Here is a 19,771-nt window from a genome sequence, read left to right as displayed (position 1 = left end):
CCAGCGGTTGGATCGTCATGTAGGGCGTGGAGTACTTGTAGACACAGCACTGACGGAACAAGAAGGTAGCTGGCACGGACTGGTGAGAAGTTCTCCATGAGCAGGTTGTTTTGTAGTGTGAACGAAGACAATCCGCGCTTAAATGTCCTAGGGACAACGTCGATGTTCCCTTCCAAATACTCAACGAGGCCTTTTAGCTCCGGGTCTGCTCGTTGCTGTTTAGTGAAGGCTTCCGCGCTTATTATTCCGAGGAAGGCGTCGTCGTCCTCGTCGTCTTGCAGTGGGGGATCAATGGGGGCACGTGATAGGCAGTCGGCGTCAGAGTGTTTTCGTCCGGACTTTTAGATTACTGTGCCGTCATATTCTTGCAGTCTGAGGCTCCATCGCACCAGCGTCCTGAAAGGCCCTTTAAAGGGACACTAAAGGTTACTATGAAGTCAAGTTAAAGTGGTAGAGCAATGTTCTTGAACGTCTAAGGCGTCAATCTATTGGCGAACAGAGCTTAGTAACCAAGAAATTGAGGTAAATGCATGACACGATTTGAGACCCCCCAGCGACATTCCGGTACTAGCCCGATGACGAAAGCACTCCTCATAATTTGTGTTACCAATACTCAACTACTCGTATTAAAAATATTTCATTCGATTATAAGACGGAAGAAAATGCTACTTGTCTACGTCTATTCTATTCTAAAAAAAAATAATATTTTGACGTTACCCTTCAGTAGTATGTGTGGTCGAAAGGTTTCGTTTTCGCTCGACTCTGCGCGCTCGACTCTGCGCCGCGCACGCTTTGGAGTTTCAGTAGTTTCGAATCGCGTCGTGCTGTGCGGGTTCTGCTGGCTCGCGAAACTTTCATTTCGAACAAGCAGTGAGAATGCCACGTCCTTGTGATGTCGTGGGAAGCCCTCGTTGCTTTCCCGCTCCGAAGAGCCGGTGTCGAGGCCGCCGTCGTAGTACGCAACGACGCCGGCAGCGCGAGCCCTTAGCAGCAGGTCGCGCTCGTCAGTGCTCAAATTGCTGAAGTTGAGCCCAGCATTGCGAGCCAATCTGTCGTTGTCAGGGTCCATTGTGACGAGCGTCGAAGTTTCCGTCATAGAATAAAGTACCAGCTTATGGTCGCGCGTTTCTCCTTCCGCTAGTCACCATACTCCCGCTTTCGCTCTGCTGTCGGCTCTGTCTTGGCTCTGTTTCTGGCCGCGCGTTTGCGTTTTGCGCAGAAAAGCCGTAGCGCCGTCTGCAGACGCCGTTCTACTCACCAATGGCGCAACGTCACTATGAGACCATGATGTCAGTACTCCTCGATCGGAGGGCGGGCGATTTGAACTGCGCTAGAGGTACGCGGACGCTTCAGAACGCATTTTCTCTTAAAATAAGTCTCTCCTTGGCCCGAAAAAAGCGTTTCGAGGTTTCTGGGATGGTATTTCAACAGTCCATGTTCACTTAATGGTAACCTTTAGTGTCCCTTTAAGTTAGCTAGCCAACACAACGCATGATGGTCGCTGACGACATTGAATGGCCTGCCATATAGGTAAGGGCGGAATTTTTCTGTAGCCCAAATGATGGCGAGGCATTCCCTTTCAGTCGTAGAATAATTGCCTTCCACTTTTGACAGCGACCGGCTAGCATAAGATATCACCCGTTCAAGTCAGTCTTTCCTCTGGACTAGGACGGCACCAAGGCCTAGGCTACTGGCGTCAGTGTGGATTTTGGTATCGGCGCCTTCGTTGAAATGTGCAAGTACGGGTGGCGACTGCATGCGTCGTTTGAGTTCTTGAAATGCGTCGGCCTGTGGCGTTTCCCACTTGAAGTTGACATCACATTTGGTTTGGTTACAGTTGTACCTCGCATAACGGAATCGGCAAGGAATGCAAAAAAATTCGCTTTCGTGAGAATTTCGTTGTTGCACAAAGAAACAGCACAGATAGGTAATGCATCGTAGAACAAAATTTAGCTGTCAAAATTCGTTAGCCTACTTTGCAAGCTTTGCTTGAAGATATAGAACCGCATTGCCAACAGTACAAAGTGTGCTGCGTGCGTCAGCCAGCAGTGGCAGCAGTGCCTAGCACAGTATTCTTGGTCTTGGTCAATTGCTTTTGTAGATGTGATCACTTTTGCCGGATTTTGCATAACTCAGCACCGGACGCAGAGCAACAGTGCATGTAGCAGCATTTCTCCAGCACATGCTGTTGCTCGTAGGCACCAACGCGTCCAATGCCGAGCGCAAACGTGATTGTATCTCGTGTACCCAAAGGCAAACGATCGAGATAATGGCCTTTTCATGCAATTCTACGGCCGGCGCTGAATGCGCATGCTATGCCTGTCAGGTGGCACCAAAACCAGCGTTCTTGAAGCAAGGGATGCGTACTCCCGGACGATCGCCCAATCATGGCCCGATGAGTGACACTCCATATGCTGTGACCGCCATCTCAAGCGCCATAAACAATTGCATGTTGGTGGGACGTGGATTTCCTTGTTCTTGCTGCATTTTTTCACCGAGGCGCACATTACGTAGTGCACTGCTGCGATTGGTGATTGTTCTTCGAAATGTGCGTTCAGTTTGCGTTAAGTTTCACCTTACACAATTGGCTTAGGCCTTGCCAAATCGTCAGCCGCGGAGAATGCAAACCAAACGCGCATTTCGAACAACGATCTACGATCTCTCCTATAGTAGGCGGGCAAAAACTGGTGTCGCATGTCGGTAGCAACATGCGTGCCGCTTCAAACGAGCGATCAACAAACAAGATGGCGGCCATGACGTGTTTCCAGTGCACTGACCGCTTCCAGTGCTTGGTTGTTTTTGTGAACAAAAATGGCAGCGTCCACACAAGTGTAGTGCGGTGGTATTTTACGCAATTTTAGTGCAAAACAATCGCATTTTAGCACATTTTGGAGCCTGCTAGCTTTATGCGAGTAGGTAATACGCGGAGTTACGTTCCAGCAAATTTCGGTGATGCAGGATTGCACTACAGCGACATTTCGTTGCCGAGAGGTACGAAATGCATTGAATCCTATGGGCGTTCGCCGGGGATACTGAAATGTTTCGCTGTCACAAGAATTTCATTGTTGCAGGATTTCATTATTGTGGGTTTCGACTGTATTACACTAAAAGCTGTATCATTAACACCATCACATGTGAAAGCCTTGAATCATGCCCTTTCTTAGAAGGATGTCGCAAATTGTTTTCCTCAGCACATGTCTGTGCCGATGGTTATCAGTTGACAGCTCAGATGCTACTGTCGGTCATGCAATTGCTGTTGACAGATCTGAGCTGTGGACAAGTTGGCTGCAGTAGCGTGCATCTGTGCACCTTTAGTAATAGTCCATGCGAAATAATATTTTTAACCTGTCAGGTAACATGATTGGATTATTACAGCACTAGCTTTAAAAGCTTTGCTGTGTCAACGTGCCTAGTTTATTAGCTTTTTTGCATGTGTGTTGCCTTCCAATTTCACTTTGCAGTGTGCAGCCTTATTGGCTGTCAAAGTTAGCAGTTTCCCAGTAGCTAGGGCCTGTACAGTATTTGTGCATCGGCCGATCCTACACAGCTTAGTAGCATCCACATAAAAGCTTTAAATTCATGGGGAGTCACAGTAAAGCAGTACTTTATAAATGTTCTCAGTATTGACCACAGCGTGGGCAGTGACTGTTTTAATACATCTGAATTTCATGTTATGTGGTTGAACCAAACTTGATGCGTCGACTGCTGTCACTGATTAATAGAGGTTTTTTTCAATGAGCAAACAGGCAGTGGCAAACTTGGGTGAGGAACCATGAATTGTCAAAACAGCGGCTGTGGAGCAAAGGGGTGTCGATTGGATGCCACTGTTGAAAGAATGCAAGATAGTCACTGGTTACTTTATGTGAAGGAATATAGTGAAGAACAGAGTACCAGTTTTTATGTTAAGCCATGTTCTTACACCGGCGCATTAGCTGTGGTGCCAAAAAAAGCTATTTTGTATCCTTGGTCAGTGCTGCCAGATAATTAATTAAGCATTTGGATTTGATATGTTTTTAAAACATATACAGGGGCTAGCCTTTTAGCTCCTTTTTTTCTTTTTATTCCTCAGAAAGCCCAACTATCATGCTGCATAAAGGAAAATTAAAACAGCTCTTCGCTTTTACTTTTGCCCATAAAAATACATTCATACAGAAAGTAATGCAATGTTCTTTAGCATATAATTAGTACAGTAATTAATTAGTCAGCAATCATGCTGCATAAAGGAAAATTAAAATAGCTCTTCACCTTTACTTTTGTCCATGGAAAATACATACAAAAAGCAGTGAAATGTTTTTTAGCATATGATTAGTCGACAAACTGATTTTCTGAACTACCCACAACTGCTAATGCTCCAGCATATAAAAAACACATCTAAGGGCTTTGTATTACCTTTCCTGCACTTATATTAGAGTTTGTAAGCTTCAGATTGCGTGTAACAAAAATGATCCATTTGGTCATATGCAGTTAATATGGTTTTTATTTAAACCTGGAATGAAGTGCCTTCATGTTCAAAGAAGGTACCTTCATCTTTGCAAACTGTCATACCTCTTTGAAGGTCAAATCAAATGCAATTTATTCTCATGCTGGATCGCTATTCTGGATTAAAATCTACATAAGTAGCCTTTAAGGTGTGAACAGCAAAAAAAAAAAAAAAGATACCTATGTTCACATATTTGTGCAATAGCCAGGCACCAGGCTGGTTTTGTAATTTTGAGAGTCCTGGCTGGCATTTGAGGTTAAAAGACATTACGCGCCTTCAACAAAGTATTACTAGTATTGCTTGTTTCATAAGATCTTCAAGGTCAAGGTTTTGCAACACGTGAAAAGTAACAAACGTTTGGTTTTAGTAAAAGTGCATCTGCTTGCTCGCACCTTAATGCATGGTGTCAGTTTGGCATACACATGACTACTGAGCTGTCCCTTGAACCATTGTAGAGTAGTGCAGACATAGACTGCAAATGTACTCTCTTTGCGAGAGGTGCTGCTTGTGACTAACGGGTGCCTGGTGCTGGGTCTCTCTCTGCCTGTGGCCTCAGTGAGCGGTGACCAGGGAAGCCCTTCTGTCCTGGCCACTCTTGCAGCACTTGCAGAGGCCACTGCCCCCAATGCAAGTGAGCCCGCTTTCTCTCTTTTCCCTTTTGCTCTTCTGCCTTCTGTCTATCTGATGCTGCTTTGTTTAGTGAATGCATGTTCTGCATGAAGCAAGCACATTTGCTGTCCCGTGATATAATGCTAAAGCATTATTAAGTATAAAGAGACAGAAAAGCAGCGGCATGGAATTAAGCAAGCCTGAGTAGATACTGGACAGCAGCCTAGTAGAGGTCAAGATAAAGAAGGGAATGATGAAAACGTGCGAACTTAAAAGCACCATATGAATAACAGACAGACACAGAGGTATACAGGACAAAATGTGTAGAAGGGAAGTTGGGAAGATTGAAAGTTACACAGTGCAAACAATGCGTAGAGCAGTTAACCGACGGTCAATTGCAGTGGCATTATGAGTGCTTAAGGAAGAGAGGCACACTCAAATCTGGTGTACGAAAGAAGAATGGCACTGGAAAGTCCCATCGCCATCGCGTGTCTCGGAGCCGAAAGGAGATCGGCACACTAGAAAGTGCTGTCGTCATTGCTTGTCGAGCGGCCAGTTCACCGATCTAGCTGAGCAAATGTTGCTGTCGCTTATTTTCTGGCTGTTGCTTGATGAGTTCAATAAACCTTTGTTGGAGGGGCTGGGTACGCCTTGGAATGTGCAATGACGAAGCAGGACTCTGCCATCCATTCCTGTGGTGATGGAAGACCCGTTGCTGCGTCCAATGGCCACAATGCCTGCCGTGGCCTGCTCAGGTGCACTGCGCCAGCGTGACCTTGCCATTTTCAACAGGATCAGAGACCATGACGTGGAGGACTGGCTTGCCTCCTATGAAAGGATGAACAACCACAAGAAGTGGGGCGACGCGACGAAGGTGAACAAGGTCATATTCTATCTGACATTGCAAACTTGTGGTTCTACTGCAACCACACACCCCACCTATGGACTTGTATGGAGTTTGGATGGCCTGCAGTCCGCAAGCTTCGCGCCGAGCAACGTTTCCGAGAACGAGCGCAGCAGAGCGATGAGACATTCAGTAGTTATATCGAGGATGTCATGGATTTCTGCAAGCGTGTTGATGCGACCATGGCAGAAAACAACAATATCTGGTATATTTTAAAGGGGGTTGACAACGATGCCTTTCAAATGCTGTTGGCAAAAGACCCCAGCGCTGTGTCTGAAATAGTGGCGCTCTGCCAGAGCTATGATGAGTTGCACAAGCAGTGGCTCGCCAATCACCATTCGCTAGTAGGCTCTTTCTCTGACCTGACGGCTGCCGCCTATGACTCTTCACTGATGCTGCAGATTAAACATTCTGTTTGCAAAGAGTTGGCCTGCGAACTTTCATTGGTGCCTCTGACACAAGAAACGTAGATGCACTCTTCTTCATTGACTTCCCACGCTGCAGCACATCATCCAGGATCAAGTCATTGAGTGCCTTACCCCTGCCTTTCTCAACACTCCTGTTGCCGCGTCACTCAGTTATGTGCAGGTCACCACAATGCTCAAACACCTCCCCGTGCCTCATTTCATGCACCAACACAGCTTAACAGCTTTGTTACCTTTGGACATCACCAACTTGGCTTCAGAGCAGCAAAAGGACCCGTGGATAGCCGCTCACCGTCTCTCGCCCGGTTAGTGCCACAATACCCCCGCATGCAAAACCCATGGCACACACCAGACAACCTGCCAGTTCATTACTCCTGCGAAATTGCCGGCCACGTTGTGCATTTCTGCCAGCGCTGGATGCCACCTACTTCTCGCTTCTGGCAACGGGCTTTCACCTACTTGCCAAGGTAATTTCAATGCTGTGCTTCACCGGATCCGCCTTTTTTATTCTAGGAGTCCATCGGACGAATCTGCTTTTGCCATTCGTAGACCGCCTTCTCAGCGCTGCAGCACCATTTTGCCCATGAGACATTGGCCTACTCCTCGTCCACAGGAAAACTAGTCACTGCAGTTCCAGAGGCAAGAACTGCATGCCCTGCGAAATCTTAAGGCCTCCAATTTCCCCTCGTAACAGGATTGATGTGATCATGGAAGGAGTACAGACATTAGCACTTGTAGACATAGAAGCCGTCATTTCGGCAATGAATTCCCGCCTCTGCCACAGAATTCGGAAAGTGAACATCTCGCTTTCAGGTTTTTTGCAACACATTGAGCCATTACAAGTCAGCACAGCCCGAGCCATCATTGAAGATGACCTTTACATTATTGGATTTTTTTTGTTCTCGCCTCTTGTTCTCACGATGACATCTGGGGATGGGATTTTTTTCAAGCCATCATGCCGTCATTGACTGCGCCTCCGTCGAGGTTGCATTCCCTCCGCTTTGCGACACTCCATTTGAGGAGCAGCCTCCCACCAAACTTGTCACAGAAGACGCCGGCATGCCTCCGTGGTCATCTGTGATCACCCACTTGTTGTGCAACTCCCTGTGTGACGGTAGTGTGCTTTTTATGCCGTCTGACCTCTTCACTCGTCACCGAATGGTTCCTCTACCAATCGTTGTACTTGATTTCTGTGCTAGCGCTACATTCATGTGTGTTTCTAGCCCAACGTTGCTCTCATTTGTTATGCTGCGAATGCCTCGGTTGTGTTGAGCCAGTGCACCTACTTTTCAACACGCATGGAGACCTACCTACCTGCCGCTTGCATCGCCGCTGTAGACCCTGTGCCTTTGAGTTCTTCACCACAACCCTTTAGCGCATCAATCGACCGTAACCGTACTCTGAGACAGCACGATGAGCTTTTCCATCTTCATCAATTCAACTCTTCATTTGGTTGCAACACTATTTTTGGGTCGAGCGACTCCTGTCTTCCACACCATCAACCCTGGCTCTCATACTCCTCGGCCGCAGCGACCTTACCAGGTATCAGCCACTGAGAGGCGAGTTATTGGCGAACAGGTGACTGACATGCTCACTTGAGGCGTTACTGAGCCATCAAGCAGTCCATGGGCATCCCCAATCGTTCGTGTTAAAAATAAAGATGGCACCATCCGATTTTACGTCGATTATCGTCGTTTGAGTAAGATCACACGAAAGAATGTCTATCTGTGCATAGACAACGCACTTGACTGCTTTCAAGGAGCCAAAAAAATTTTTTTTTTTTTTTCCTTAGATCTTCACTCTGGATGCTGCAAGGTGCCCATGGCCGAGGCTGATCACTGCAAAACTGCATTTGTCACCCCTGATGGCTTGTATGAATTTAATGTCATGTGGTTTCAGCCTTTGTAATGTGCCGGCCACATGTTGAACGGAAGATGGACACTATTTTGCATTGCCTGAAGTGGCAAACATGCCTCTGTTATTTAGACATTGTTGTGGTGTTTGCTTCAGGCTTCCAGACAAATCTTCAACGCTTGGAACAAGTTTTGATCTGCCTGCCACAAACTGGCCTGCATTAACTTAAAGTGCTTTTTTGGTGCAAAAAAGTTAACAATATTGGGCCATGTTGTTTCCAAACATGGCGTACTTCTTGATTCCACTGAGCACCCCCCCCCCCCCCCCCCCTCCCACCGTGGCCAAATTTCCTAAGCCAACAACACTTATGGCACTGCACTGGATAGCTTCATAGGCCCATGCTCATATTTTTGCCGTTCTCTGCGAAATTTCGCCACCATCATTGCACCCCTGACACAGTTACTTGCTGGCACCAGTTAGCTTTCCACCTGGTCTGAAGAGTTTGACACCGCATTTACCACCTTAAGTCGTCTATTTACTTCGCCACTAATTTTACGTCACTTGATCAGAATGCTCCAATGGAAATTCACATTGTTCATGTAGACAGGCTCGCGCCTTATTATGAGCCCACCATTTCGTCGTTGCTGTAGGCCACCAGGATGGCTAATTTTTCAGCCATGGTGTGATTGTAAGGAAAAGAATGGCACTGAAAAGTCCCGTTGCGATCGCTTGTCTCGGAGCCTGAAGAAGATCGGCACACTAGAATGTGCTGTCTCCACCGCATTTTGCACGGACAGTTCGGCGATCTAGCTGAGAGATTGTTGCTGCCGCAGTGTTTCTGGCTAACGCTTGATGAGTCCAATAAACCTTTTCACACTGGGAGAGGATTAGACTGTGTGATGAAGGTATGAAATTTGCAGGCATTTATTGATGATGATTATTACGCTTGTTAAATGCAGCTTAGCTCATCCAGCTTTAACTGGAATGGGGCGTCGTAAAAACTCATTTTCAGTTGCACCTGTTGTGATGTCTCTGTGCTTTCTGTTTCTTTGAACAAGTTCACTATTTCGCTTTATGTCCATAGTGGCTGTGTGCAGTAGAGGACAGTGTGTGAAAATGCCTGTTAGCCAATGTTATGATGCACCTCTAGGAAATATGGCTGTTGGGAAAATCGATCCAAAGCTCTATGTCATAGCATCTCATAGCTAAGAATCAGCTTAGGAGTTCAGATGCTAGTTATCTTGAACTGCCATTTATAACTGCTGCTTATAGAGTTGAACCCACTTTTAATAAATGCAGTATGTCTACAAATCACAGTTGTTATGCAACCGAATCTGTTTACAATGAACATGATTGTTCTGCAAAAAGGGGTTGTTGTATCAGTAATTCGTTACATTGCAATGCCATGTTTTATTTTGCTTTTTGTTTTTCGTTTGCTGATTACTGTTATCAAGTCACTTGGTATATCCGATAGGATTTTGCATGCGTAGCGGATAATGTTGTACTTTCCCTAATGTACGTGAGCAATAGTGATTACTATGGAATGTACAATGAGTTATGTATGAATAGTAGATGAAGTTGATCCATTAGATGACATTTGACAACTGACAATGGTGCTCGTCGCATGTGAATAGTGTTGCTTGCTTTGCTGGGCACATGTTCGCCCAGCGAAAAGTTAGATTCTTAGCTAATGCTCTTCGCATTCCGTGTATTTGTTCATCATCACGACGACGTGACAATATGTGGACTCACCCGTTAGATTATGTATTGAGCCATCCCTCACCAGGCTTAACTGCAAATTTTACTTACACTGGGCAATGTAGGGTGCCATCCAGAAAGTGTCTTACTGCAAGAATATTTCAGATTGGTTCTGCATCCCAGATTACGCATGTTGTTTTTATTCCCCTTTTGCTTGCTATAGACCCTGACGATGCTCAGGGAAAAACTCAAGGAATTTGTGCTTCTATCAGAGAAAATTAGCTGTAACTTTATTGAAAGGGAACGAAAGTCGTGGTAATGAAGGCTCCAGTAACAGAGGAATCACAATGAGTCGTCTCGTCATTGAGGCCGTGTCATCGGCACGATGTATTGCCAGATTAGTTAACGACTGATTTTCCAGACGCCCGATTTTTTGGACATGCCAGATTATTCGCACGGGCTTTGCGGCACCACCACGTACTCCACATAGTCAACGTATATTGCCCTGACTGCAGGTCTGAAATGGCATTAATCAAAGCCACCACCGCCGCCATTATGATTATTTTGGCGCCTCGAAACGGCACTCGCACGCGGAGCCGCTGGCAGCCGTAGCCACCACAGCGGCAACATTAGGCCTAGCTGCTTCTACGTTCGCTATTAAGCTTTTTGCCGTGCGGTGCCGTGTTTTTCATTGAAAGAATTCGCCGCTGTCAGCAATGGCACCGACTCCGCCTTTTTAATCCTCACGATTGGCTTCAAAGCTTGCAGAGCACAGTAGGTTGTGTAATGCCAGTTTCTGAAAGTTAGCTTCGCCTCAATACAACAATGTTACGCGGTGAAGCGTAACAAGCGTGGGAAGGGGCAATTGTCATGGGACACAGTATGTATTCCTTAATTATGCACACGTGCACCCCGGTCTCCTGTCTCAGTACAAGCACTGATATGCCTAGTAAGTGTACTGGCAGGCCTTAAGAGCATTTTCGGACGTGCCTGTGGCAATCTTAGCCCAGAAGGGCAGTTAAAGGGATGCATTCATTTTTTTCGGATGTTTTTGCGGCCCCTGGGGACTCCAAAAACTCAAACGTTGACTGTACAGCTGACCAAGAAGATGCTTCAAATGACCCATGGGGTGAAAGTCTGGCAGAAGGAGGATGAGAACAGAAAGGACAGACGCACTGAGGAATTAACTAGAAAGGAAGCGTGCTGCCGCCTCTTCCAAGGAGCTTGAGCTCAAAAAGAAGGTGTTGGCTGATGCCGAGATGCAGGTGTCCCTCATCCAAACCAAAATAAGCTCTTTAAAGCAGCGAAACCCAACAGTGAGATGTTGCGTACAGGCTGAGAGTATGTCAGGACAGTTTAAATTAACTTCCCAGCTGCTGAGAGAGACTCTTAGTTGTGACAAAGTTGTGGCCTCATACCGATGAGCTTGCTATCAGTTGATAGAAATAGCTCATATTCATAAACATTTACTTATGTATGCGTCTCCTTTTCATTCGCATTTGAAAATGTTCGACTCAATTTCGAAGGGGTTTTACCATTTTTTTCACTGTGCATTTTACTAACACCTTCCTTCTGTTTTCTTTTTAAATAAAATAGATATTACTCCTTACTATTCAAACTGGATTAAGACATTTTTTTGTTTTAACATGCTTACTAGAGAGGGACAGCATTGGGCAACATGGTGTCAGCCTGTCTAGACATAAAACAAAGTTCTGGCTCATTCAGGGAATTTTTCAAAGGTGCTCAGGGAAAACCTGGAAAACTCGGGGAATTTGGAAATGTCAGCTTGGTAGACACCCTGATTCTAACTTCCTTGTAAGTTTATTACAGCTGTTCACCATTGCAACAAAGGCAAGCTTACTCAACAGCACTGGTGCCGGCATGTCGCCATGTCGACTTCAACTACAGCACATGGAGATAATATTGCAACGGCCAAGTTTTACCTCTCTGCTAGTGAGAAGGCATTGGCGGCAACAGTCATTAGCGTGAACTAGTTTTTATTTCTTTTTTGTTCTTCTATGGCAACAGCGGCACAACGCAAGTGTTATCAGTTGTGTGGTAGAAGAAATCATTGAAAGATGTCGCTACCTGCATTCCGTTAACGTGATGACGACCATCAGGATACGTGGCTAGGGGTTGTTGTGGGAAAACCACACTAGGAAGACAGCTTCCATTACTGCTGAAAGAAAGTCAGATTTCATTGGAAACAGAGTAAGTCCTTGATTGATGAGTGAAATGTGAAAGGGTATGCCTCTTTTTCTTTCCGTCTGCTCTTATTTTGAATTTGTAGGGTAAAGAACTTTTGCTTGCCCATGTAAATTTTCATAATTCTTTTTTCATTCACCTTGGAATAATACGAGAAACATGTGGCGATGCAGAACTTAGCAGGTAAAATATGGTCCCAGGGCGGGCAAGGAGATGGGAGAAATTGAGATGTCATGTTGCCATACTGCCAAGAGGCAAGCTGCACTGCCAACTTTGGCACTCTCTCCTTCCGCCTTGACTAGCATTTAAATGCTTTTTCTTCCCTGCCTTCTCTTAGTCTGAAGCTCAAAAACCATGTCATGTTTACGTCGCGAGCCCCTCCTCTTTTTTTCTTACTTCCCTTTCTCTTTTCGCTGCTCTGTGCACTCTGATCTGTCTGCCACACTTGTCTGTTTGCAATGCCCAAAGCTGATGTGGGGCTCCTTAAGCAAAAAAGCCTTGTGAGCTCCATTAAATGAAAATAATGATGTGAGTGACTTTATATGCACGTTGAAGTGCTTGTTGCGTGCTTTTCGTGTTTCATGTTCAATGTGCACTCTTGCCATCTCCCCCCCCCCCCCTTTTTTTTTTGCCAGCAACATTGTCTTCAAACGAGGCAGTTCAGTGGCTCGAGACACATGGCATTACAATGCTACCTGCTGACAACTCCACCATTGTGGCTTCAGCGTTGGAAGGTGGCCAGACGATATCGCTCACAGGTGATCTTTGTAGATGCCACTATGCAGGGCTGCCCGGCTTGTATATCTTCCGTAGGCTCTTATCATGGTGGTCTTTGCAAAGGCGCACGTTTTCACACTGAAAGGCAGCAGCCATGCTGCGACTTAACTAAAAGTAACAGTTATCTTTTTACATGCCCTGGCTATGTTTTACATTTACGGTAACAATTTATTGGTTTCTGTGGTGCCATTGTGTAGCTCTTGCATTGATCGGTGTTACTTCCATACATGTTGAATTGCAGCCAAAGCATCAAAACCCACAAGGCTGTTACAGTGAAACCTCGTTAAACCGTCGTTGGCCAAAACTCAGAAAAAGTACATATGAAACGGTAGTACTGCTTAACCAAAATAGCATGAGATTGCCCACTTACCTGTCAAAAACGGAACTCTGAGAGACTGCAATGAAAGGGCAAAAACATGCAGTACTTATTCACTTTGTTCGACAAAAGTCTATTACTTTCGTTTGGTGCCGCGGCAGTCTAGCAGCGACGACAGCGGCTTCCAACTTGCGGAAGCTGCGAGTCAGCTTTTCAGCCAGCCCCCTCTTCTCTGCAAACTCTCGCAGCATGGCAGATCCCATGTTAGCGTGTCATATTCTCCGTGCACGGGCATGGTGCGCTGCAGAAGTCGCGGGGCGCCTTTTTCATTGCAGGGTGCTGTTCTTGTCAAGACGATTGCATTCATGAGGCTGACATAATGCGCAGCTTCTGCCACTGTCTGGCCTGAATCACCTGTGCTGTAGCTTTCCATGTCATCTTCATCACTTTCGTTACGTAACACTTCGACAACAACAGAGGCAGCGATGGCAAAAAGTCTAAACTCGTAGCAGACATCTCTTCGCGGTCGCAGCAGCGCTGCTGAGCCACTTCTTCGCATTCCAAATGCCACACACAGTAGTCAACGGTAGATCCCTGTCGCGTGCCAGCGCCGACTTCGTGTCACATTCGATAGCATGATTGACGTCCAATTTTCCTTTTAGGCTGGGCACCTGCCGTTTTTATCCAAGCTTCAGCATGATGCGAGTCCTAGCTTGCACGACGCCACAACGCTCTCTGGCACGGTGCTGAAATGATGTTTATGTTTATGTGGCGTCGTACAGGTAGTTTGGAGACCGTTGTTCTAATCTCTGAGGCTTGTTCTGCCGGCTGCCCGATGGGGAGGACGCACCACTGGTTGCGCGACAAAAAGTGGAAACACTACGTGTTAATCGATACGTATGCAATAAGCTGGTAGGGTTTAGGCGGATACAAAACGCATTATGTTCATTGGCCACTGAGTCAGGGATTTGACTTTACTACTTTTAAAACGAAACTAGTGTTTAAGCGGGTACGGTTTAACAAGGTTTTACTGCACCATTATATCACATTCAGGGGTCAATTATGATGGACTATCTACCGTTGAATATCGTTGATGTGGTTCTGCTTAATGCATTTTTCAGAATAATACTTTTTTTTTTTTCCCGGCCAACACCTCATAAGAGCAATGTATTTTCGTACCGTTGATACGATCGCATTTTCACCTGAAATTGGATAATACAACTGCAAACTGGTATTTCTGAAACTCGCAGCTTTATACTCAAGTGTACCAGATTTAATTACATTCCAGCGACCCACAAACAATGTTAAGGAATCGCCACACTAGCGGAAAAATGCACGCTGCGTGCCAGTGGCAATGAGCGCCACGAAAGCTGCCACAAAGCAGGTTTGTCGTGCTGTGGGAGGGACCAGTCCTGGACTGATTTAAATTGTGGCATGCTGCGGCTGCAAAACGAGCTGCGAGGGAAGGAGACCAATGAGAGCTGCCCCTTCAGTGACATAAGTGCAGGAAACTGGTGTTGTCTGGACCTACCCAACCACTATCTTTGTACTCGCGTCTACTATCGTCTGCTCACATCAGCTTTCGGTTGCGCTTCTTCTGGTTGACTTTTCAGGCGAGATTTTCATGTAGTCATGTGACTGAATGAAATGCCTGCCTTCATCCGACAGTGGTGGTGCTCGTTATGTCACGTTGCTCTTCAGTGTACCTTTGTTTTTTCTCGCTCTCGTACCGCCACATTCATCTCGAAGTTCTTGGCCTCATGGTGCCATGACCTCCGTGGCTGTGTGAAGGAAACACAAGGCTCTGACTTTGTAAGAGAAACTCGATTTACCACCTAACACCACAGCCCATTTGCAGTCCTTCGATACAGGCATTATTAGAAATGTAAATTTCATTTTCAAAGCTTGCTGGTGCAGCGGCTTTGGCCAAGATCCAGCGGAAGGACAGCAACTTGAAGATTGACCTTCTCGACGCCATTAACTTTTTGGCAATTTGGTGGAATCATGTCAACTCAGAAAGCATCTCTAACTGCTTTAAAAATGTGGATATTATGGTGCGTGCAACACACCGAGCGACCAGGAAGACGACATGCTTGAGGTCCTGAACTGGGATCACTTGAATGTGGACAATTCCTCGGAAGAGTTTGTGTGTGCAAATGACCATTTAGTGACATGCGAGTTGCGCAGTGTGGAAGACATTATTGCAGAGGCGATTATTGAACGTGACAGCACCGAAAGAGGTGGTGATAGCTGCGGCAACACACTCGCAGCATTAGACACTCTTCGGGGCTTCATCGCAAATGCTCAGTTGAGTGAGGAAACAGCGACTTCTTTTTTTAACTTCCAAAGGAACTTGTTTACGGACATTGAAAAAAAAGAAAGTTCAGCAAAAACTGACGCGCTCTATTGAAGTTGCCGAATAAAAGTGTTGGATGCGATTTGTGTGATGTCGGGTGACACTGCGCCACATAACGTGCATGTTATGCGGAGCAGCATCACTCTACGTCACAGGAAGCTTTGCTAGCGAGTTTGTCACCGAGTAAGGACATAGTGGGCAACATTGACCAATTTTACAGTATTAATGAGAGGGTAGCAGCAGTCGTAGTAAAACTTAAGAGGCATAGATTAACAGTAGTAAAAGCCTGTGCTTCAACCTCCAGCAATGATGATGATGATGAAACAGACCAGTTTTATGAAGATGTGGAATTAGCGCTGAGAAAAGTGCAAACTCAGTAAACTGTAGTAAAGGGCTACTTCAATGCAAAAGTGGGGAAAAGGCAGGCTGGTGAACAAGCCGTTGGCAACTGCGGCGTCGATTCTAGGAACACTCTGGGAGAGATGTTAGTAGAATTCGCGGAAAGGAATAAGCTGCAAATAATGAACACCTTCTTCAGGTAGTGTAGGAACAAAAAGTGGACATGGAAGAGCCCTAATGGTAAAACAAGAAATGAAATTGGTTTGATACTTAGTGCAGGATGTAGAAGTGTTAGGTGGTCATAGGCTAGTGAGGTCTAGGACTCTCTTCAATTTGAAGAGAGTAAAATTGGTCTGGAAGAAGCAGGCCAACCTAGATGCAGTAAAGGTAAAAGCAGATGAATTCAGGCTGGTACTTGCAAACAAATATGCAGCCTTAGAACAGAGAGATGAAGATGACATAGAGGTAATGAATGAAACTGTAGCTAGGCTGGCTTCAGAAGCAGCAGTTGAAGTGGAAGTTAAGGCACCAAGGCAACCAGTAGGTAAGCTCTCCCAAGTAACAAAGGTCGTAATAAAGAAACGAGAAAGACAAAGTGTCCAACTCAAGAGAGTTTCCATTATAATAACTCAAGTTTCCGTTATTGTCTCAGTATTAGTTTGCGGCAGCAGTGAAACATCATTATATTAAAATCGCATACAAGCACATTTTGTTATATTCAGGTTCTAAATACACGGTGTTCTATGGACAAGAGGTTAAGAAAGCTAAGTACTTCGTCATATTGAGGTGTAACTGTATCTTTCTATCTTCATATCCCCAGATGCTGGTAAACTGGCTCTGAACTGGGTGAAGGATCAGCACACTGTTGCTGCCGATGGAACTACCACTGAAGTCTCTCTCTCTAATGTTGCTAGTGCTGGAAACCAGGTGAGTTCCTAGCTAGGCATTTTCTTCTTTAAGAAATTGTTCAGGAAGTCAGTGAGACACTTCACTGCTTTGGAGAATTATTTCGACAAAGGTCTTACTACGTAACTTATGTAGGTGTTGCTTCTTGTCCAAGTAGCAAGCCAGGTTCAGGGAAGCGAGTGGAGGTGCACAATGAAATAATATCTGAATTAGAATGTTTCCATGCAATTTTCTTGTGCTAGTTGTGGGGGTAAATGGTTTTGGCAATGAGCAATGAACCCACTCATAACAACATCAAGTGCCACGAAAATTACATTGTTTTAACTATGGGTGTGCGAATATCAAAATTTTTGAATACAAATAGAATATAAATACTTAGCTTCAATTATCAAATAATTATATGCACATGCCTGTATTAGCAAGTTGGACTAATTTGTCATTTTGAAACATTGCAATTACATTGACAACATTAAAAACTAGACTAATAAACTGAGCATTATGTATTTGGCTCATGTTAACTTGGAAAAAGTAGTTCCACTAGCTGTCCTCACCAGCCAGTGCCTTACTATACTGCATCAAATGCCCGTGAAATTGGAGGCATTTGACCCTGCACCAGTCGTCACTCGTCGCTCTTGCTGTCAAGCAATAAGCTCAGAATTGGGGGTGGTACTGCGGGGAAAAATAAGTGCAACCTTGTCATCAAAGCCATGCCCCCTTGCTATTGAAAGTTTGGCTTTCCCTCAAAGTTTAGGCGTTTAGTGGCTAAGTGTGATTTACAGGAAAAATTTCGCTAACATTGCCAAATCATCGCAAAATTCAGCGCAAAATTGCTCCAATATTCTTAGATCAGATTGAAACAAATGTTGCGAACCGTGTTTTCACCCATAGGGCGAGCAGTATATTCGATTTGATTCGAATATTCGTAAACCAAATATTCGAACATTTTCGAATTGAATATGAATAATACAAATATCCGAACTTTTCGGATATTCGAGGTCCCCTAGTTATAATCGATAATTGTTGTAACCGGGTTGCATGAAAAAAAAATCAGAATAGGGGGATGACATAGCTCTTGTGAGAAAACTATAATGGCAGGGAGGCGAGTGCCCCTCCCCACCATCTTCCTCCATTTGGCTGCTGATGGTGTTGACTCGTTTAATTGTTTAACTCAGTTTCCTGCACGCTCTGATAGCGTCTAACAAGCCATGGCTGTCGGTGTTCAAGAATGACGCTGCTATAACAACTGCAAAGAGTGTTTACAGGCGGCAAGCGACATGCAAGCACTGCCGAGGCATCATTTTGGTGGCCCCAAAAGGGACCTTTTAAAAAATGTGAGAAGGTTGTCATGGCACCCAGTCTGTTGAGAAATCCAGAAGCAGCACTGGGGCGAGATTGCCACAAGCATCTTGCCACATACTTCTCACTGTCTTGCACAAGAAAATCCCACGTCTGTCAGCCTTGCTTTCTTTACACGAAGCTTGCTGACACCCTTCTACAAGGCATCCAGGTGCTCCACGCAGTGCATTAGAAGGTTTCTTGCAAAAACAAAGCTGCGGAGGGACTGAATCATCTGCAGGGCCTCTTGCAAAGACAACGTTGAGGCAGCCTGCCCTACCGTATCATCTCTGCCGTCATTGTAGCACCAAATCTATAGCAGTGCACTTTCTTTTCACTGGCAACATTATGCATTGCCGATTATCAACGGGTGGATCAGCCATCTTCCGCTTCAGTGGCGAGTCAACTCAGGCGAGAAACAACGTATCCACAACGTGCCATGGTTGTTTAGTGGCCATGGTGTTGAGCTGCTAAGCACGAGGTCGCAGGATTGAATCCTGGTCACGACGACCGCATTTCGATGGGGATGAAATGCGGAAACACCTGTTTACTTAGATATAGGTGCACGTCAAAGAACCGCAAGTAGCCTAATTATTCTGGAACCCCCCCCCCCCCCCCCCACTACGGCATGCCTCATAATCAAATTGTAGTATTGGCACATACAGTCGCCGACCGTTTATTCGGACTTCACGGGGACTGCGAAAATGTCCGAATAAACAGGTGTCCGAATAAACAGGTGTCTGAAAAAGCAGATTAAGGGGAAAAAAATGAAATCCTTTGTTTTCACGCACTTATTCGGGTTCGGCAGTAAGCTTGAATAAATCATGAATGCGCCGTTGCACGCTGTTCCATTTACGCACAATCAGGTAAGCCTGGATCTCGGAGAGGGTCGTATGGTCACTATAGGCGGCTGAAAGCACAGTCACTGCTTGTACACGCTCCGCATGCGACGGCAGCGTAGCACATGGTGCATCATCTTCCGGCTTGGTCATTGTCTGGCGGTGCAGCAGAAACCTGACGAATGATCTCGCCGTCGTTGAGTTCTGCGCATGTCGGTACAGCAGTGTCAGCACCTGTGAAACTGTCAAATTAGACGGTGTCCGGAATCGCGATGCAACCACTGCGCACGTCTCAGCAGAACATTTGCCGCATCAGTAAGGAGCACATCGGAAGGCGACAAATCTTAGGCCTCCCGGCACCCGCTTGCCGGCATTCCCCAGCGCAGTCTGCGCGGGCACTGTCGGCACCATTAGACACTTGATGCGATGTTTCCGTATGCCACGTTCTGGTATGTCACCGGAACGTAGACACAGCTCACAAAGCAAACACCACCATGCCGACACCAGTCGCACAAATGAAAAATGTGGCGTACTTGCAGAGCCGTGCGCGAAGAAACAAATCAGCTGCTGGATTGTCTTGACATGGCTTACTAAACTGAAACCGGAACTACTGTAGAACCACTCTATCAAACCAGGCAGAAACGATGATGATGAGTGGAGATTCGCAGTAGCGCCACTTCGTGAGGAAGCAAGGAGGCTCCATTCAAAACAAAAATGGCATTCAGCAA

General features: G+C 45.8%; 1 protein-coding gene across 7 annotated transcripts in view; it reads left to right on the top strand.

Annotated features, from left to right (window-relative positions):
- The window catches only part of LOC142582270 (uncharacterized), a 69,315-nt gene that overhangs the window by 32,344 nt on the left and 17,200 nt on the right, over positions 1-19,771 (top strand). For 6 of the 7 annotated variants that reach the window (XM_075691764.1, XM_075691762.1, XM_075691761.1 and 3 more), the window contains exons 8-10: positions 5,037-5,111; positions 12,811-12,933; positions 16,784-16,890. In XM_075691764.1, the coding sequence (XP_075547879.1) occupies positions 5,037-5,111; positions 12,811-12,933; positions 16,784-16,890 (305 nt within the window). The remainder of the gene's footprint in view (positions 1-5,036; positions 5,112-12,810; positions 12,934-16,783; positions 16,891-19,771) is intronic. The other variant, XM_075691760.1, reaches the window with a different exon arrangement.

The sequence above is a fragment of the Dermacentor variabilis genome, chromosome 5 (genome assembly GCF_050947875.1).
Source record: "Dermacentor variabilis isolate Ectoservices chromosome 5, ASM5094787v1, whole genome shotgun sequence".
Taxonomy (NCBI): domain Eukaryota; kingdom Metazoa; phylum Arthropoda; class Arachnida; order Ixodida; family Ixodidae; genus Dermacentor; species Dermacentor variabilis.
This window is presented reverse-complemented; position numbering and strand designations above follow the sequence as displayed.